The sequence below is a fragment of the Carettochelys insculpta genome, chromosome 16 (genome assembly GCF_033958435.1).
Source record: "Carettochelys insculpta isolate YL-2023 chromosome 16, ASM3395843v1, whole genome shotgun sequence".
NCBI lineage: Eukaryota > Metazoa > Chordata > Testudines > Carettochelyidae > Carettochelys > Carettochelys insculpta.
In genome coordinates, this window is record NC_134152.1 from 6301932 (window position 1) to 6324019 (window position 22088).

Genomic DNA, 22088 nt, shown 5'->3' on the forward strand with positions numbered 1-22088 from the left:
ACCTCCCTTGCTGCAGTTTAAGCCCATTGCTAAGCCGGAAGAACTAGCAAACACAGCCACTGCAAATCAAATCCGCAGGCTCATGGAACCGTGTTTATTAACCTAGAAGGCTACTGCTACAAAGTCAGTACAATGTGAGTCATTTAACGGAGTGCTGAAGGCATGGGCGCATCGAACTACTGGGGGCTCAGTTACTGTCTGGCAGCTCACAGGAGCTAATTGCTCAGTAAAGAATCCCATTGAGTTGCCAAACTAACACTTATCTGTGTCAGCATGATGACAGCATGGCTCCCATAGAGGAGCTGCTGTACGTGTGGCAAGGGTAGATGTTGATTGAAAAGACTGCTCCTGTATCATGCTAAAAATGGAGCTGGTATTACTCTGGGATTAATACAGCATAGCTCTGTGCGTAGGAAGTGATACATCTGTAAAATATTGGCATTTTCAGTAATAGTAGAGGAATCCCCCGAGCGCTGCTACTGCCACGGCTGTGTTATGAGAGGAACATCCATCTGCGGAGACAGGTATTGAACATGGCTTACATGGTGCTATGCAAAATGACTTGTATTCCCCTTCTTCATTCCTTACGCATTTGAAAGACCCAGGAGGCCTTGGTCTTTCAGCAGGACTGGAGTCAGGATTCCCCCTTCCCATCTCAACTCCTGGCTCAGTGTTCCACCTGGAACAAGCCAGTTGGGCTCTCTGTAGTCTGGTATAACAGCTGCAAGCTGGGAGCAGTACTACATTCCTCCCTCAAAGGAATATTGTGAGGCTCAAGGAATGTTTGTAAAGTGCTTTGAGATTCTCCAGAGGGAAATCATTATAAAAATGTGAAGTATTATTAAGAGTGTGAAATGCTTCACATCTCTGTGTGAATGGCTTTAGTCAGTGGGCCTACAAGTATTTGATAAATCGACTGGATTTCTGAATAGATTATGATCAACTGTAGGAAAAACCAAGAGGGCTAATATTAAATTTCTGGATGAGGAAAATGAAAGCATCATTTCTGGATTTCTGGTGTCCTTAGTTGTTATACACCCAACTCGCGAAGTTAAAAAAAATCGTTCAGTTTATGGGTGCTGCTGAATATCCTTCTCTTTAGCCTTCTTACTGTCTTAAAAATGCCAATTTAGGCACAACAGATGCTGTTTACTTCATTGCTTCCTACACTTTTATCTGCAGATCCTGTATTCATCGAGCCTCTCAAATATACTTTACCAGATACTTGTGTGGAGGATGATACAGAATATCTCTTTCCACAGTCATTATTTGTCACTTACTACTCATGTTGCATAGTAACAGAGAGGGAGCTGTGCTAGTCTATATACTATCAAAACAAAAAGCAGTCAAGTAGCACTTTAAAGTCTAACAAAATAACTTATTAGGTGAGCTTTTGTGGGACAGACCCACTTCTTCAGACCATAGCCAGACCAGAAGAGACTCAATACTGAAGGCACAGAGAACCAAACATAGTAATCGAGGAGGACAAATCAGAAAACATTGATCAAGGGGAGCAAATCAGAGAGTGGAGGGGTGTGGGGGCGGGGAAGGTCAAGAATTAGATTGAGCCAAGTATGCAGACAAGCCCCTATAGTGACTACTATATTTACTACTCATGCTGTGCGATTGTCATCTAACTCGGTGCTCTGCAAGATGGCAGGCAGCCCCCACGGGGGGCGGGGAGGTGTGCAAAATTTCATAAGAGCAGTACCGCCTGATATGCTGCTGGGTCTCAGGTTCATCCACCTCATTGAAAATGTTGATATATGTTACTATTTTTATGTCTGTGCATTGGCATTTATATACCAACTGATGACGTTTTTTCATTCTACAGATTTATTTTCTTTCATGTGCTGAAATTTTTTTTTTCATATGAATATAGCCAACATTTCTATTGATTTGGGTTACATCAGGCAGGTGTGGGGGAGCTGCTAATCGCAGACACAAAAAGTGGGGCCCACTGTAAAATGTTTGCTCACCCCTGACTTAACTCACCTATTTCTGCTCCCTATTTGAAGGATTCGCAGGTTATGTCTCTGTGGTAGAGCTCTGTATCCTGAAACAACTACTCTACATCTGTAAAATGTGCTTAGTATTCTGAAATATTGTTTGAAATAACAGGCATGCTAGTTCAGCGTCCCTGTACTCCTCATTGCAGGAGGAGTAAGGGACACTTCAGAATAGCGCATACTTTTGACATTTGGTGCTGTTTAGAAAGCACTAAGCATTGAATAGCCTATTTCAAAATAAACTCAAAATAAGATACCTTATGTGTGCAGCACAACTTGCGTATCTTATTTTTAATTTAGGGTGCCATGGAGACATAGCCCCAGTCTCACTAAGAGTTTGCAAGACATCTCCGTCTGAGTATTTTATCCACATGAGTACTGGTGACTTGCGTTCACTGTAAGTTGTGTGTTTACGTTGCCACTCAGGAGATATTCAAATTCCCCCAGCTGATTAGCAGAGTGCCACAGCTAGGTTTTTTTGTTCCTACTGGTAGTGCTCATTTGCATATGCCTTGGGGCGCATGAAAATTTATTCTGCACACGGGTGGAAAAAATCCATACATGGATGGAAAAGCTTAGAGGGAACATGCTGGTCACACGTTTTCTGAACATTCTTGCAGGGGAGAAATGAAGTTGCCCTCGATAGAAACAAACAAAATTGGCTGCAAATATCATAGCAGGAATTTCACCAGTTGTGTCTGTGATCAGTTCTTGTGGCACACGTCCAGCCTGAATCACAATAAAGTTTATGGTTATGAAAATGTTTTCACCAGTTTTACCTGCGAACATCTGCTCTTTTCTTTTAACTCTTCTCAACGGCTGCTTTTGGTCTTTTACCAAGGAGGGGTGTTCAGAATTCTCACCTGAGAAACAGAAAGATTCTTTGCAAGAAAGATCTATGACACTGCAGAATTGTTTTTCTCTAGCATGAACCACTTAACACTCTCCTCCAGGCCCACTGACAGGCAGGGAAAAGGGGCAGTTGCCCTGAGCCCCAGCATTTCAAAGAGGCCTCGAGCTCTAGCCACTGCTCTGCTACTTGCGCCAGCAGCTGGACTTCTGGGCCCCTTTGAAACACCACAGCAGGGCTACTCCGCTGTTGCATGTTGCTCTAAGGCGGGGTTCCAGCGCCGCGGTCTCAGCGGCGCTAAGGGTGGACTACCCAAGGCCCCACCCCTTCTGCCCTCAGCCCCAGCCCTTCCGGGACATGGAGCCAGGCCCACCTTGCCCCAGAGCCCAAGGTGGCTGTTGTCCACACTGCTTTCCTTTAATTATGCATTTCCCAAATCCCTGACATAGCTTTTTCAGCCTTTTCCAACCTTCCTCTCTTATTTGAGGTGCCCTCAGAACACTGACCTGGGGAAGGAATGCAAAAGAGCCTATTTAAACAGATACCATGTAACAACCTGAATAGGCCTCAAGCTGAATGCAAGACAGTTTATTGGCAATGGCCTTGTGTATAAAGGTAGGTCTATGTAGCAAAGTTATTCTGAAATAACACTGCGAGCATCTACACGAAATAATTTCGAAATTATTTCGGACAGCTTATTTCGAATTCGTAAACCTCATAGTACAAGGAATAGGGGCTGTGTAGAAAGGGAATAGGAGCTATTTTGAAATAAACTATTCTGGAATGTTTTGTTCTGAAATACTTCTGCTATGTAGACATGATATTTCAGATTAGAGCAGTGACTCTAGGGGCTCTAATACATAACAAGTTCTATTGTGTGTAGAGACACTATTTGGAATGAGTTTTGCTTATTCCTGGGCTTTCCTGTAGTGTAGCTGCATTATCCTGGAATAGCTTATTTTGAAATAATAACCCCAGAATAAGATATTCTGGAATAACCTTTCTGGGTAGACATGCCCTAATAGTGCTTTATATACAAGTAAAAGTCTAGGTTAAAGGTATTGACAGATTATTTTCCTGTATTTATGTTTCATGTTTTTATTCTAGGCATTGGAAGGTGTAAACAGAGCTTGATTTTCCTATGACTTCACTTGATTCTGTGATCTGATGCAAAGGCCCTCCTATGCTTACTCCCCTTCCGAAGTCACTGGTCTCTTGTTGATAACATCACAACTGGTTGCTAAGCACATGATTATGATGTCATAAACAAAGGTGGGTGATGTCAAGTGAGGAATAAGCATCAGGCATATGCTAATGTCAAAGGAACTGGTACAAACCAACACAATCCTTGAGCTGAATACGATTCGGTGTTTGTCAGAGGTGTTGAACATGGAAGGGGATAAAGATTGTTCTTACCCCACTGGTGAACTACAGAATACATTTCAGACATAGAAGAAGTTTTGGGGTGGAGACCAACAGTGTAGTGCACCAATTTGATTTTCATGGCATGCCTCACACTCTTGGATCAAAACCACTCCAGCTTCTGATTTCAACGGATTAAGTTACAGATTCACTCACTGGGCATCCCATAGCATCCCTCCTCAGGCTTCTGCCATGTAAGAATGGTCTCCAGCCATCTGCGTTTGTAGAAGTCAGAGAATCCGGACATGCCGCAGAACATAACTGGGAGGGAGGTAAGGAAGGACATGATAAACCCACCGTTCAGACACTACAGCATCTTTATAAGGTCAGCCTCCAGGAGAGACACTCAAAAATCCTTGACTAAGAGGATCCATAATCCTACTCTTCAGTTCTATTAGAAAGAGGGCAATCTGACAATATGTAAATTCGTCTGCCTCCAGGAGGCCATGCAGGCTATATTTACACTACAGCAATCTTTTTAAAGAAGTTCTTTGGAAGATGTCTTCTGAAAGAACTTCTTTCGAAAGAGTGCATCCACACGCAAAAAAGTGGATCAAAAGAGTTATCTGCTCTTTCAAAAGGGAGCGTCCACACAGCCCCTCCTCTTTCAAAAGAACAGGCCAGGGATTGAAAAATCAGGCACCATGAGGACGGCTCCTTTGAAAAAAAAGGGCCCGTGGAACACCTACACAAGTTTTCTTTTGAAAGAAGCTTTCCAAAGAAGATGCTCTTCCGCAAACGGGAGTGGAAGAGTACTTTCGAAAGGAGTGCCGCCTTCTTTTAATTTAATTTCAAAAGAACTCTTATTGTGTATAGCTGCACCGCTGGATATTTCGAAAGAGCCCCTTCTTTCGAAAAATATTTTGAAAGAACTTGCTAGGGTAGACGCGGCCTCAAGGTAGGTCTACACAGCAGCCTTATTTTGAAATGAGCTATGCCAGAAGAGCTATTCCACAATAACACAGCTACCTACAAAATGCATTTTGAAGTAGCACTTAGCTGTTTCAAAACACAGCGTATACATGCAAGGGGCCTATTTCAAAATACAGCCATTGGATGCTCTATGGCTTATTTTGAAATCGGCTCTATTCCCTGCCAGAACAGCACCTTTTTCGAAATAGCTATTTCAAAATAGGCACTATGCCTTGTAGAATTAAGTTAACTAATTTAGAAATAAGCCAAGCGCTATTTCAAAATTATTACAAAATAGTGGTTATGTTTTATAGATGGTAGGATAGTTATTTTGAAATAACAGCTCGTATTTTGAAATAACTTTGCTGTGTAGACATGCCTTAATACAAATAAGAAATTGGCACAGGAGAGGGATTGCAAAAACTATTAGATAAAATCATTCAGCTCCTGGTTTATGCAAAATGGTTCCTGGCAGCATAATGTCTTTGGCCGTTTACTTGTAAAAATCCCAAGCAATATGTCTCCCACCACTAAAAGCAAAAACCTGTGCCCCAAACTTTCAAAATTGTGTGTCTAAAGACAAGCTTGTAAATCCATGGAGAGGCATCTCAAAAAGTGGTCTAATTTCCAGATATGCAAAACCCACACCTGAGTCATTGTATACAGTGCTTTTGTAGCCACATTTCTCCAAAGCTATGAGAGATACAAGATGGGTGAAGTAATATCTTTTAGTGGACCAACTTCCACTGGAGAGAGAGACAAGTATTCCATCTTACAAAGAGATGAAGAAGAGCCAAAACGTGTCTCTCTTGTCAACAGATGTTGGTTCAGTAAAAGACACTGCCTCACCCACCTTGTCTCACTAAATTTGTTGTCAGACATCAGCTGCCATTGGCTTCCATCTGACTATTTAATACTATGTATTTAGATGCATAAATTCCAGAGCTGAAAATGTTGGCCTGGAATTTATAGTCACTGCACCTAACAGAAGAACACACAATCTTAGTCTACAAGTACATATCATCCAGCTACGGGTAGGGAAGAAATGGAGAATATAAGATACTACAGGTTCAACCTCTCTAGTCCAGCATTCTCTCATCCAGCAACATGTGTAATCTGGTATGATTTTACTTAGCCGGACAATCACTTATCATGACTGTGGCCAAGTTTCCCAGGGTCCCGTAAAGTTTGTTTACAGCCACCAGTTCTGGCTCTCAGGGTTCTGTGCTGTTATTTAGCTGTAATTTACCCTTAAATGTCTTCTGGGAGCCCAGTAAGCAGTGGAAGTATTGTTAATGCTGCTAGACAATATTGATCTCCTGTGGTCTGACAAGTTCTCTCATTCAACACTGGTTAGGTCCTGAGGGTGCTGGACTAGAGAAGTTCAACCTGTGGTGAAATAACCATCCATGAAACTTTGCATGCAGTATGGTTAACTTCTTTAGTTACTAATATTTTCTGTACCCTTGAGTTAATGCTACATCACTGCTAGGATAAAAAAACCCTTGATTTTATTATTTTAAATCACCGTCTACTCTGCTATTGCTTCATTGAGAATAGGTTACATACTATTTTCCATGAAGAGGTCTCGAGACTGAATCCTGAACCCATTGCTTTCTATCATCAAGTTTAATTTCATCATGCTAGCACAGAAAATATTCTTGTAATATTGGGCCCTTTGGAACAGAGGATCAGAGCATCTTTTCTGGAATAGAAGAAAACCAGGATATTGTATTGCATTTTAATATACTTTTTTTTAAAAAAATCACATCAGAGTAGGGATGGTGAAGTTGGATACCTGTGATTTGCAGCTGCGGATCTGATTTTGGATTTAAACACAGATAATTTAGTCTGGCCATCTTTCCTAATTCAAAAGGGAGAAAGAAGGCACCCTTCTCTGCAACCTGGAATGGTCCAGCCATCAGAAGCACAGAGGGAGTGTCAATCCATTGGCTCAGGTGAGATGATACCCTCGACCGGCGTGTTCTCAAGGCTATCACTCAGAATTGTACCAGCACATGCATTAGTTGCCTTGTGCCTCATTAAAGTTGTTTTAAATAATGTTTAGGTAAAAATAGCAAGTAACCAAGGGCTTGTCTTCACTCTGAGATGAATCAACGCTGTGGTGATCATTCCACTGGGGGGTAGACTTAACAGGTCTAATCAAGACCCTCTAAACCACCTGCCAATCATCTTCCATTGACTCCGGTATGCCGAGATGAGTAAGGGGATTAGATAGGACATTTCTTCTGTCAACCCAGCAGAGTGTGGGCCCACGGTAAGTAGATCTAAGCTATGCTGAGTTAAGTTATGCTATTAACGTAACTCAAGTTGTGTAGTTTAGATTGATCCGACCCCATATTGATGACCTGCCAGGTCTTGAAAAGTGAAATGTGAATAAATGATGGTAGTAATGGCAGTAGGGACTCCCTGGCCATTCCGATAGCTGCTCTGGAAAGCCTGAGAAGAAGATTCCCACCATGTACCTCCCCAGCACCAACCCAAGAGGCATGAGGTAGACTCTAGGGAGTGAAATTGCTTAATATTCAGGTGGAAGACTGAGCTCCAAAAGATAATGGGAAAATCAAATTAAAATATGCAGGTGCTTTTCTTGGTGTCTTGTGCAGTCCCCCAGAATTCAGGAGAACTGTATTTGAAGTGAGACAACCAGCGCACTCGGGCTATGGTCTAGTTTATTTGTAACTTTAGACCTGCCTCCCAATCCACTCCTTTCCCTGAAAATAATTTGACCTTCTCTTGATTGGTTAAAACAACGAGAAGTCCTGAGGCACCTTATAGACTAGCAGATATTTTGGAGCTTAAGTTTTCATGGGCAAAGACCCGCTTCGTCAGATGCATGTGCCTCTCAACATATATAAACTGCAATTATTAACTAGGCACTGTGGCCTGTTTCTGTGCCTAGGTTACAAACGTAATCCGACACACATCTGCCACATTTTAAGCATCTTCTTGATGTACATGATGCTCTAAAACAATCAGCTTCCTCACAGTAAGGTGACCATTCATCCTGTATTGGGCAGCACGGTCCCGTCTTAGGTGGGATGGTCCCGTATGGGGCATGCCAAAAAGGCATCCCGACTATTTTTTTAAAAGGGACTAGTTGTTCCATATTTGGACCCCTCCCAACCTCAGGGAAGCTGGGGGAGCGCCAGGGGCTGCCACTTTCCTGGGACTCTGGGGGATCGCCGGCAGCGGCGGCTTCCCCTGGGCTCCAGAGGATGCCGGTGGCAGCCGCTTTCCCAGGCTCCCGGGGGGCACCAGCGGCTGCCGCCTCCTTCCCTACATGATCGCCCTACATCCCAGTCAAAACAGAGCTGTGGGTGGGACGGGTAGCAGGAGGTTCCCTTGTTTGTCTCCAGGTACACACAAATGAGTAACTGAACCAGGTTTCCCTCACATTGGCGCTGGAACTATTTTTAGGGTGGGGGTGACAAGCTGCACTCCCCACAAACCTGTCCATGCCTTTCACTGCCTGAGGCTGGGGTCACACTTAGAGTGGCCAACTCTCCTGTAGTGTACAGATCATGGCAAATGGTGTCGGGTCTGTGTAGTCCAGGAGAGTTGGCAACCTAACCACTGTGAAGCCATGGGCAGCCGGACACAGAACATCGGTGCGGCCTCCAGCGCCAGTGGCCTGGACCCCACGGGCAGCGGGCTTCAGAGCCTGTGAGGAAAGTGGGTGATGGGACCAGGGGAATGCGGGGGGGGGCGGTGTGAGCCAGTGGGACCCCAGAGGGACCACCTGGAGGCTGGGACACGGGGCTGGCGGAACCCTGGAGGTCAAGACATGGGACTGGTGGGGCTAGTGTCAGAGCTTGTCAGAGCTTGGGGAAGCCAGGTGGAAACCCTGGGGGTGCTGCAGCATACCCTGCCCCCTTACTTCCCATGTGTTCTCTCATCATCCAGATCTAAGTCCTCCCTGGGTCTATTCCCTGGTCATATTCCATCACCACACCTGTCCTCTACCAGACAAGTCCCACACAAGGTCCTCACCTCTCTTGCTTCCATCCTGATAGTTCCACTCCAGTATCATTGGCATGAAAAGAATATTGGCTGTATTCAGCCCAGAACTAAACAAACAGACTGCCCTATCCTCTTTCCTTAGTGGCTCTTCCACCTTACCTTCTTAGCCCTTCCCAAAGTTCCTTGAATCTTTGTTCAGTTCTCTCACTGCTGCTGAAATCCAAAGTAGCAATTAGCTAGAAACCTGCCAATGAACTATGCAAGGCCATGTCCTCTGAACAAGTGTGTCCTGTTGCTCCCACATATCTAATTACTTTCCTGCTTCCTTCCCTCCTTCTGTGTTTCTCTCTGGAGTCATTGCTCACAACCTCCCTCGCCCTCCTGCATATCCAGGTCAGCCTCCTAATGTCCCCTTTTCCACCTCTGTTGGAATTCTAACAGGAGAACAAAAATACAATCAACAAACACTCCATGTCTACACTGCCCCATCCCCATGTTGTACCATGTATATTTCTCCAGTGACAGCTGTTAATCCTAAACTGGGAACTTACCATATCTGCTATCATGAGGTAGAAAAGCTGGTGTGACAGAGAATAACCTGAGCATCCAAACTTCGTCATGATTTTTCTGCAGTTCTTGGTGACGACACAGGACCTGCCATGATCTTTCCTGTTGAACAACCAGGACAACAGAAATGAATAGTTCAAGTGACTAGACTAGCATGTGTGTGGAAGCATGAAACTCCCATACATCATTTGATGAATGTAAATCCAGGTTAAAGAAGAGGGAAGTGCTCCAAGAGAACAGAAGTGGTCAAAGAATATCTACCGATAAGGAAAAAAACCTACCAAGTTCCAAGCAAATATAGATAGCATTTATCACTCATTTTCTCTGTAAAACAGTTGATGCTGTCAAACTTGGAGTAGGCATATGAAGAATCTGTGTGGTTCCAAGAAGGAGAAAGCGTCCAAAAATGTGGTTGTAAAATTGGCTCAAATTCTGAAAGCAAATCAGAAAAGAAAGTCCGTCAAGAATGAAATGGTAGCCAGGGTGACGCTGCATGTTCCTAGTTATTCAATGTTTCTGCCTGCATGCCTTAGCTGTGGCAGAACATCCTCCAGAGGGTTCCCCCAACTGAATGGGCCATCGGACACATCCATTGTAGTAAGATGTAGGCCTGAACCCATACAGCACAGGCCTGGTTTGAGGCCTAAGGCCTGTCAATAATGGAAAAAACATGGCTCAAAGCAAAGCTAAGCTGGGAGCAAGAGGCAGGCCTCTGCTGACAGAACTCGGCACCGACAGGGCTGAGAGTACAAAATGTTAATTGGGAATCGGCCCAGGTGCAGAAGAGTAATTGGTACAGGACATAAGTTGAAATTATAAGGTACCACCAGCTCATTAAAAAAAGAACTTGGTACCTACTCCTCACAGATACCGACCCAGGTTCAGGAAAATGTCTAAAATGACAGTATGATGGACAAGAGGTGATTTAACCAAACCATGAGGTACAGGGTGATGCGTGGTATCTACTAACATAATGTATGCCGTCATGTGCCAGCAATACCCCACTGCAATTTACATTGGCCAAACTAGACAGTCTCTACATAAAATAATACATGGACATAAATCAGACATCAGGAACGGTAACATACAAAAACCTGTAGGAGAACACTTCAATCTCTCTGAACACTCAGTAACAGATTTAAAAGTAGCAGTCCTACAACAACAACAACAACTGCAAAGAGAAATTTCAGAGCTGCAATTCATTTGCAAATTGGACTCCATCAACCAAGGACTGAACAGTGACTGAGAGTAGTTGGCCCATTACAAAAACAGGTTCTCCACTCTTGATGTTCACACCTCCACATTAGCTACTGATAATGGGCCACATTCCCCCTGACTGAACTGACTTGATTTCTCCTCTCTTGATGTTCACAACGCCACATTAACAGCCAACAATGGGCTACATCCTTTGTCACTCATTAGACCTTGTCAACTCTGGTCCTCCCCTTGTCTGAGACTCCCTCTTTAAATCCTCTTCTGAACTGCACCCCCGCCCCCCCAACTCATGCATCTGACGAAGCAGGTCTTTGCCCAGGAAAGCTTATTCTCCAAAATATTTGTTAGTCTCTAAGGTGCCAAAGGATGACTTGTTGTTTTTCAAGATACAGACTAACTTGGCTACCTCTGATACTTCTAGCTTAAATAATAAATGCCTTTTTGCACCATCCCACTGGAATTGATGCCACTTAGCTTTTACCTTTGAAATACTTTGGGTCACTCTGACCAAGAGAATGAGTTGCTTTTTCAATTGAAGAAGACAGCTTCTTCACCAGTCTCTCAACTCGGGCCTTCTGAGATAGTAATTCATGTTTGGAGGCCCATTTCTCCAAGGCTCTTTCCAAATAAACTGCAGAAAAACAATGAGATTCGGTGTATAATCATACCCTTCAAGTGCTTTTCTACGTACATTAATAACTTGAGTGGAGTTGTGACAACTTCTCCTTTTGGTCTGCAAGTACTTTACCAAGGAGTATTATGACACTGTAAGTGATCTGTTTTTGGTGAATAGTCAGGTGGATCCATGAACTATCTATCCCTACTACCTTGAGAGAAGAAGGAAGAAAATAAAGCAGGGCACTTAGTTATTGTGAGACATTTTTGGCAGGTATCAGGAGGCAGCATTGTCGTACATAGTCTTGCAAGTGTTTTATTTGTGTGTGTATGTGTGGAAGCAAATGTTCAGTCTGGGAAGGACAAGCACTGTTAGTCTTTGATAACTCAAGATTCTGTGCAGAGGCAGCTGTCCTTGGAGAAAGAATTATGGGAGAGTTTGCTCTCCAATTTGGGCTCTGTTTAGAATCAACTGTTGCTGCTTGGAAGCAATCATTGGGATTTGTTCTTAGATTTCTGGAAGGTGGGTTGCTCTGCATGCTGTTTGACCACCTCCGTTCCAGGACTCACTACAGTGGGTAAATAAAACAAGTTACACTTAGAAAATATCCAGATTCCATGTCACTGGTTTCTACTCTACTGGGAAGCTGACCTGAAAAGCCCCAGACTCTGCTACCATAACGTGGAGGGATGTCACTAATTTCAGAGACGGACACTGGTGATTAGAGACAGAGGCAACGCTGACTGCTGAGAGGCAGAAGGACAAACTGTTAATGCTCTGTAACACATTCCTGGATTTCTTGCTGCCAGAAGCTTTCAATCTGCCTCAGATACTGTTATTTCTCCCCAGGGATGTTCCACTTTTGCACCACCTAAGACCTCACCTCCACTCTGCCCCTCCCTTGAGGCTCTTTTCTCACTCTACTTCTTCCTGCCCCTGCTCCAACCCCCCCGATGAGGCCCCCACCTGTCTGCCGCTTACTCGTCTCCATCCTCCTGGAAGTGCCTCCTCCAACCACCAAAACAGCTGATTGGTGCTGAAGACGCATTATATTTTTTGGTGGGGCTTGAGCTCTGGAACATCCTGGGAGCTGGGACCTCTGACAGGCAATGTTGTCAACTCATGATTTTTTCAAGATTTTTAAAGCCGTGCCTCCTGGAGTCATGTATTACAGGAGGTCAATAGAGCAGGAGGCAGGAGAGAAAGGAATAAATATGTATCATTTAAAATCTCACGATTTTAAAGTCAAATCTCATGATTTTCTGGGCTCTGACTTACACTCCTGGAACACTCAGGGTTAGTAATGCTGGGAAAGTAAGATGCCACCAAACAATCATTGGCTGTTCTCCCTGCAAAAGCTCAGACAAGGGTTAGGCTGCTGGTGTGTGCATCCCTGTGCTGCTCCATACTGGCTCTCGCTTGTCTGGCTATATCCACCTGTTGTTGTCTTATTCCTGTAGAATTTAGTCCCATGGCATCCCATACTTTCACCCCTCACTATGTGTGGCGAACAGGGCTCTGCGGTGCGGCGATTCCAGCTCTGGAACTGCATGCAGCTCTTGGAATCTTTAAATGCAGCTCCTCCCAGAGCCGCATGGGAGTGCCGCCCATCCGTGAATGCATCCCACCCCTGGTGGGAGAAGCATGTGGTGGCTCCAGCTGCCCCAGCCACCTCTGGCCCCCAGTGGCTCCAGCCACAGCCTCCGACCCTGGCCACTCCTCTGGCCCCAGACGCTCTGGCACTGGCGGCTCCCCCAGCCACTCCTTGGGCCCCAGCAGCTGAAGCAGTGGTGGCAGCTCTGGTGAGTTACTGGCATTAATTTAGAACAGGGGGATGGAGGTGCCCATCAGAGAGGGAGAGGGCAATTATTTAGAGGTGGGGCTGAGGGAGCCTGGCTCTGGGGGAGGGCATTTATTTAGAGTGGTGGTGGTGGGGGCTATGGCGAATATAGCAGGATGACAACTGCAAGTGTGCCAATCTTTTAAATCCTGCTGGACACCACTTGTTTATTCCCTTTTGGGGTCTGGTCCATCTTTTTGATTTGCGCCTAGGGCTCTTCGTGCTACAATAATACAAATCGTCTTGTACAGTGGTTCCCAATCTTGTCACCCAATCACCCCCCCAAACCGTTCATGGACCCCCATCAAAGCCAAGTCTAACTGATATGGACACTTCATTAAATGAAAAAGAAAACCACAACATAGCTTTTTGGACAGCAATTAAAAACATTCTTGGAAGATATTTAATTTAAAAACAATAATTGTGACTTTTCAATTTATTTAAAACTTATTTTCGTTCATCATTTTTATTTATTTATTTATTTATTTATTTATTTTTAATGGAATCCTGCAATACCCTCACAGACCCCCAGGGGTCAGCAGACTCCATCTTGGGAACCACTAATCTACAAATTTTAGAGTTTGTCCATTGGTCTGTTTGTTCAAGAACTCCTCCTAAGCAGTAAAAGCTAGGACCACCAAATCCAGTATACAGCTTCCTCTTATCATACCATAAAGCAAGGTCAGAGTTTGGTTGGACCAGGAAAATGGGATGTGCCTGGAATGAGATTGTGCTTCTCATAAAACCAAACAGAAAAGAGACAAATAGCAGTCAAGTAGCACTTTAAAGACTAGCAAAATAGTTTATTAGGTGAGCTTCCGTGGGACAGACCCACTTCTTCAGACCATAGCCAGACCAGAACGGAACTGACCAGACCAGACCAGACCAGAACTGGTCTGGCTATGGTCTGAAGAAGTGGGTCTGTCCCACGGAAGCTCACCTAATAAACTATTTTGCTAGTCTTTAAAGTGCTACTTGACTGCTTTTTGTTTTGATAGTGTATAGACTAGCACAGCTTCCTCTCTGTTACTAGAAAAGAGACAGAATCACCAAATCAAGTACAGTCCTCAAAATTGACGTAACCGAGCAAATGTTGAAAGAGAATGACCAGAATGTGCCAGAAAATGGGATGACCCTGTTGCCACCAGAGATGGCAGTGAGGTAGTTCGTGCCCGGTGCGCAAAGCTAATTCACCACACCGAGAGTAGAAGAACCACCTTTATTTGGTATGCCAAGTAAGACACAGGGGGATCTCTCCTCAAAGCCTGAACGCCCAGCGTCTGGGTGATAGCACATACATACAGCTGTTCAGTGAAAGTCACTCCCCACACAGGTAATACACTCTGCCTTCCCATTATACAAGCTCCTCGTACTACGCAGGTGGGGGGGTCTCTGGGGGTCCTCTGGTGGTCATTTTAGACAGGAGACCCAGGCCCCGAAATTCAAAGGTTACCCTTGGTTACATCTTGTTTGTTTCATAGCAATGAAGCGAAGCCAGAGGCCGTTTGTTTCGTAGCACTGAAGCGAAGCCAGATGTAGGCTGTACGTTCCACATTATTGTTCTACTCACTACTCCCTTTTCTCCGGTTACAACCCTGGGATAGAATTGTTTCTTAACAAACCTTTCAGAAAAAAGATAAATGCAGAAATCTAGAGGAGTGCTCTGTTTTGGCACAGCAAAATCAGTGCTTAAGGTTTGAAAACAGGAAGAAAATGTTATTAAAAACCAAAGTGACTGTATTTCTTTTCTTGTTAAAACATTGCAAAAGGTAGGAGTTTATAGGGATGAAGAGAAAAATACACTAGATGGAATTCCTTTTAAGAAATTTACTAAAAAATGAAGCAGAAAAATTTTAACAATCCCCTTTTTATAAAGAAATCCGGAATAAAAATTAACTTAATAAAAAATAACATTGTTTTTTGAAAAATGCAATTGTTTAAATAAAGCATGTACATTTCCCTTTTATTAAAAAAACTTAATTAAGTTAAGGAACTGAGCAATTGTTAGTAATAAATAGTAATCATGTCAAACACCCTGGTAGGCTGGGTGGACCCCTGTTTGAGAAGCCATCTCTTGACATTAATGCTCTTGCCAATTACTGCACCATCTCAACACTTTCCCTTTAGGGAAAGCTATCCTGGACGCAGTTCTTGGGCAGATCTGCAATCTTCCTTGTCAGAAATCTTTGTCAATCTGGTGTGAAGTCTATGTATAATATGGAGATCATTGTGCAGGTAAAAGATATGCTAATGGCTGCTTGTTAGCCAGTGAGACTGGTATAGCCAAACAGAATCCACATAGAGAAAAAGGACAGTTTATTGCAGGGCCTCTGATAGGGGCTGGGGACAAAAGGGGCAGCTGTCCTGGGGCCTGGTGATTTAAAAGGGTGGAGCTCCCAGCCTCCGCCACCGCTATTGCAGCCACCAGAGCTCCACGCCCTTTGAAATCACTGCTGGGGCCTCTGGCAATGTGGTCGGAGCAGCACAGGAGGGATGGAAGGCTACTCCTCGATCTGCATCTTCTGCCCGAGGCCTCAATCCTTCTGGGAAGACCCAGCGCTTTCCAGATTCAAAAATTAACAGGAGGGTGTGCTGCTTGTCGTCAGAGTTGCCACCAGCGTGGTGCTCTGCTCTCTCCAATGCTGGTATCACTCGGCTGCGTGCGTGTGTTCCCTCCGTGTGCTGCCCCAGCTCTGCAGATAGCTGACACAGCAGACTCGAAGAGAACCCCCAATGACCACAGAGTCTAGTAAGGTGCGAAGGCACGTTGGCCAGGTTTGTTGCCGTATTGGATACAATAGTAGTTCCCTGTAAACTTCTGAGTCTAAGTCAGGGCATGCTACAAATATGCACCCACGGTCAATGGACTCGGCTCAGTCAGTGGCAGGACTTACCACTGCCCCCTCAGCCGGACCCAGACCACATCCCAGAAGTACATTTTTATACACAGGTACAAATAATTCACACATCACCCCTGACATATTGAGGTACAACCCTTCTACGTAGTCAGGTGCCACCTCTCACCTTGTACATGTTAGTTTGAACAAAACAACTCTATCCATCATATTACCCTTCTGCCCCTGTCATTGGGATGGGTCGGCCTGTTCTTTCTTATCTGTGGAATGTTCCAGGGTCGGGTGTTCTGGTACCATGTTCCTATTTCAACATGCTAGGTAGATAGGTGTATGCAACATCAACCCTCTTCTTGCCAACTTCTGTGAGCAAAATGCAACATCAACCCTCTTCTTGCCAACTTCTGTGAGCAATGCATTCTTTTAGCTCACAGTTGCACTTTGCTTTCTGTTAGTAAAGTCTTGACCATTACTTTGGTTCAGGCCTAAGGCCTCATACTGGGCCTGTACTTACTACAAGAAGGATTTTAACATTATATGTTTGGTTAGTTCCAGATATTCCCTGTATTTGCACAGACTCTCCAACTGGATATGCATCAAAACTGTCTTTGACTATAGGAATTCCAGCCCCTGTATCCAACAGAAAATCTACTAGCCCTTCCCCAACTCGAATGCTTAAATGGGGGGGTCCCCATACATCTACTGTCATGGGTTGCTGAAAGATGCATTCTGAGTCGAGGATAGGGCTGTCCTATGCTACTGTATCGGTAGCGATTGGGTCGTTCAGTCCTGAAGTCAAGACCGTCGCCCTGGCTACCTTCGTCCCCGTCTTATCTTTTTCCTGTTGAGACTTCTTGCCAATCATACATGCCTGCAGCTGTGCCTGCAGCCTCTCAATCTCTCCTTTCAGGTTCAAGTTTTCCTGTTTTAGAACTCCAGGAGGTACCCACGAACTCTCTCTATCACCTCCTCTTATTCTACTTGGTCCACGACCTCTCCAACCCTGGCCACGACCACGGGGAGAGTATCCAGGACCCTCTGTCTTCCATTGTCCTGAGTACGTAGCTCATTAACAGTTCCTTCCTGCTGCTTAATTGCCGTCTCCACCTTTGCAATCCATTCGTCCCAGGGTGTCTCTTTACCTCCATTCTCACACCAAGCATTCATCCAGTCTAACACACCGGGAGGCAGCGCCTCCAAAACAATTTGCTTCAAATCTTCCAGCAGACCCTGCTGTTAATCTGAGATAAGTTTGAATTCTGTCTGCCAGTTTGGCTGGAGCCTCCCCCTGCAATCTTGCAATTCCTTTGAGAGTAGCTAACTCACTAGACAACTTAAAGTGCTTCTGAACCACACGTTTAAGCATTTGTGCCACATCATCATCAAAACCGAGGGTGTGACAGTTCAGGGGTCCCAACAGGGTTTGCACCAAGATTGGTTCCTGCAACATGTCAATCCCTACTGCTTCGAGTAACTGCAAGCCTTTATGGAGCCATGCCAGAAACTCACTGAAATTTTCAGAGGGGGGAGGTCCAACAGCTCCCGCTAGCGCAGTTAGTTCATTAATCTTTAAAGCGTCGAGCCTGGCTGCAGAGCCGCTCACGTGGGCGGGGCGGGGCGGGACAGGTTTCTGATCTCTTTCCCTGTCTGCATAGTTACGGCGGGGCCAGGGCCTTCTCAAATGCTCAGTTAAGTTTTTCGTTACAGTTTCCACTTCATCCCATAACTTTAATGCAGGAGGGCTAGGTGACTGCTGGGTAGCATTGGGGTCAAGGTGGGGAATAGGCTTTTCAGTGGGGCTTTCCATCCCATTTTCACCCATTTCTCCTGTTTTTACTGGAATTGATCTAGGTTTTGGGGAGGGCTTATCCAGAACCTGGCTTGCATCATAAGGTGGCAGTTGCGGTGCAGTAGCCCCTGCCCATGGGTCACGAAAGGGTGGGTCACCAGGGCCATTCCACAGGTCCCCAGTGCAACGCCCATCCCAACTGTCCCAAGTTCCATCTCTTAATTTGGCAACAGCCACCTGTTTCCATTTCTGTCCCCATTCCTCAGGCACTGTAACAGCACCTGAATTACGTTGAATACCGGGGACGGCACTTTTTGCTTCTGCAGGTTTTCTACAGCTGTCTCCAATTGTTTATTTTCCTGCTTTACTTGCTCGAGCATATCGTGAGTCTGGATCGCCTGCTGCCCTGCTAAAAGAGCTTGGGCTTTCCAGTGCTTGACTGCCCAGGTTACCTCTTCTACTTCCCCTGTTTTTTCCATTACTTGTTTGGCCAGCAGGCCAGCATGCTGTCTAAGCCATCTTACGGCCATAGACATAAGTTGCAAAGTTCTTGCTTTTTTACTTTTATTACTATTTTTCAGAGCCTCGGTTTCTACCATCGCTCTACATATGCCAGTCCATGTTTCCTCACTCTCTTTTTTAAATGCATATGGGCCCCCTTTACTGGCAATCCAGAGGGTCCAAGAGTTATCAAACTCCATGGGGATCATAAGGGAAGGGATCAGGGGGTTCCCTAGCTCGAGGTTTTCTGCCATGTTAGATCGCAATTCCTACAGCGGGCAGCTCGCTTACTCACCAGATCAGCGGTCAGGGTCACCAATGTTGTCAGAGTTGCCACCAGCATCGTGCTCTGCTCTCTCCAATGCTGGTATCACTCGGCTGTGTGCGTGTGTTCCCTCTGTGTGCTGCCCCAGCTCTGCAGATTGCTGACATAGCAGACTCAAAGAGAAACCCCAATGACCACAGAGTCTAGTAAGGTGCGAAGGCACGTCGGCCAGGTTTATTGCCGTATTGGATACAATAGTAGTTCCCTGTAAACTTCTGAATCTAAGTCAGGGCATGCTACAAATATGCACCCACGGTCAATGGACTCCGCTCAGTCAGTGGCAGGACTTACCACTGCCCCCTCAGCCGGACCCAGACCACATCCCAGAAGTACATTTTCATACACAGGTACAAACAATTCACACATCACCCCTGACGTATTGAGGTACAACCCTTCTACGTAGTCAGGTGCCACCTCTCACCTTGTACATGTTAGTTTGAACAAAACAACTCTATCCATCATATTACCCTTCTGCCCCTGTCATTGGGATGGGTTGGCCTGTTCTTTCTTATCTGTGGAATGTTCCAGGGTCGGGTGTTCTGGTACCATGTTCCTATTTCAACATGCTAGGTAGATAGGTGTATGCAACATCAACCCTCTTCTTGCCAACTTCTGTGAGCAATGCATTCTTTTAGCTCACAGCTGCACTTTGCTTTCTGTCAGCAAAGTCTTGACCATTACTTTGGTTCAGGCCTAACGTCTCATACTGTGCCTGACCTTACTACACTGCCAACCTTCCTACCCCTACAGTCCATCACCAGGTGTCTTATTACCAAGACACCCCCTTATTCTGTTAACCTATCTAGTCATATATCAGTCACCCAGAGGGTTGCCTGTAATGATGGCAAAATGCCATTTTTAATTAGGGTTCGGCTGCAGTCCGCATAAAAACCATCAAACTGCCTTTCTGTTCCTTCACTGTGGCTCTTTGTGACTTGGTTTTCTCCCTAAACCCTCTTCCAGCACCTACCCATATGATTCTCACTGAGGAGAACCCCTTCCCAGTTTGTTGTATCTTCTCTTCTTGCACACGTGCCTCACTTTGTTCATCTCATCTAGTCGGTATCTCTCTCTTTGGTCTTTTAATGCCACCTTTCCCCTCTGCTTTACTTCTCCCGCCTGTAGATTCTTACCTCTCCCCACATCTCCATTTGGCTTCCAGTCCTACCTCTTTTGGTTCCTCCACTGATCTGCTTTGCTCATCTTTCCCACTCCCCCCTACCTTGGCCTGTCTCTCTCCATTGCTGTGCAGGTTTCACAGCAAAGCTTACTGCAGACATGCTGGTGCTGCTCAGTTTTTGGAAACGCAATCAGCTGGAATCTTCTGCAGTGGAATCAAGTCTCATAAAGACAATCTCTTCATCAGAGCGATCAAGTGGGGTGAATGAAATTAGCAGAAAGATATGGAATGTCTGCTGAGATGTACTGATCTGATTCTCAATTTGTCCATAATTCAGGGCTGTCTGGCCCCTGGGTTTTGGGTTGAGTGATGGCTTGAGATTTGGGACCCATTTGCAAAGTTTCGATTTGTTTATTTCATTAGAGTCCTTCTAGAGCTTTCAAGCTGGGATAGTCTTACGGCCTGAGACTCCCTCATGGACCACTAATGAGATACTATTGCACTCTTCCACTAATGCGATCAACCAGTGGTTCTGCCATTAAACATCCGAACCTAGCACCACTGAGGTGTGGCTCTCTCTAGCATGGCTGGCCTTCCTGATCTTCAGCCCATGCTCTGCAAGCAGAGTGCAGGTGTTCTTTCATGCACAGTTCTGAGTGGAGGGCTAAGTGCAGAGGTGAAACAGGACTGGCTGGTCTTAGAAAAGCAACACTAGTTATCAGGGTAAACATTATCTTAGCAACAATCTACAATCCCATCTCCCCATAGCATACATTGTCCCTTCCAAAAAGTTAATCTTACCAAAGGGGCAGAAGGGTTGTTATTCACATAAGAGGCCCACATTGTGCTAGCTTGTGACACTGGGTTCTGGCTGCTTCACTTAAACTCACCACACTGCTGTCTTGCAGGAAAGCCAAAGATATTCTCATCCACTGCTGGTTGATAGCAGTTTTTTTTTTAAAAGACAAATATGATGTAAATGCAACATTAGGAATCAAGAAATGCAAATACCGCAGCTGATTTGCTATTGAGCTCTCTCCTAGTGCAAATTATAAACCAGATTCTGATCTCACACTTGGTTAACTCTACTGACTTCAGTAGACTTAATCCTGATTTACGCTAGTATTACAGGAAAAGCTGACCCAAAGCATGGACCAGATCCTAGCTTGCCTACAGAAGATAGTGGGCACATATCCACAGGCACACAGCTGACACGAAGTTAGGTTATTCAGCCAGTTAACCACTTATCTGAAAATTGCTCCAACCTTTTAGCAATCGGAGGGATGGCATGAAGTCAGCAAAGAAGATTCTATAAATTCTTCTCCGATCCTCTTTCTTTCTAGCCATGGGCGAGTGGGCATTTGGAGAATGGAGAATTGGATGTGGGGAGGCATTGCAGCTGGGTACAATATAGATCAGTAACTACTTGCCCTAGCCCTAGAATCTGGGAAGCATATAGGTAATGTTCTTTGCTTCATTCCTGTGGGTCCTGCCAGAGGAATATAATACCAAGTATCAAGTAAAGGGAATATTCTTTTTCTGCACATTTCACCCTCCCTCCCTCCGTCCACACATGACAAAAATAACCCCATGACCCTTTTTAAGAAACGACAATAACCTGTGCTTCATGACAATATCTGTTCAACAGAAACAGCAGCTGGAGCACTGCTGCTTTCTTTTAATTTGAGAAACTAACCATTCAAAAATAATTTAAAAGGGTGTAAATGTATAAATTGAGAGTCCTTTAAAAGTGCTATCAGGTACCAAGGCTTGCTAATAAAAAGAGTAATTGTAAAAGAGTGAATTTCATATCAGGATAGTATGATACTTTAAAAAGTAATTGAGTTACAGTACCTTGCAAAATATGAAATCCCACCACTCCATCTAAATTGATGTCCCTGTATTTATTTTCCAGGAAGAAAGTTGCTTTCTCCAGAGCAGGAATGATAATGTTCCTTGTATCAGCCTCACTTTTTGACAGATCGGGCTTCAAGAGAAAGATCAGCAGCAAAAATACAGGGAACAACATTTCTCTCTGCTAGTTGGCGGGAAGAAGATTGTGTAACTCACAGCTGTCAGTTGCTCA

General features: G+C 44.8%; 1 protein-coding gene across 1 annotated transcript; it reads right to left on the bottom strand.

Annotated features, from left to right (window-relative positions):
- Window positions 1–98: 98 nt before the first annotated feature.
- Window positions 99–22036, bottom strand: C16H16orf89 (chromosome 16 C16orf89 homolog). The gene is made up of 8 exons (XM_075010849.1): window positions 21857–22036; window positions 11441–11590; window positions 10026–10176; window positions 9729–9846; window positions 6763–6898; window positions 4438–4542; window positions 2789–2872; window positions 99–512 (listed from the first exon to the last, which is right to left on the bottom strand). The coding sequence occupies exons 1-8, from the start codon at window positions 22029–22031 to the stop codon at window positions 445–447; spliced, it is 987 nt and encodes a 328-aa protein (XP_074866950.1). The 5' UTR covers window positions 22032–22036; the 3' UTR covers window positions 99–444.
- Between the last annotated feature and the right edge of the window lie 52 nt (window positions 22037–22088).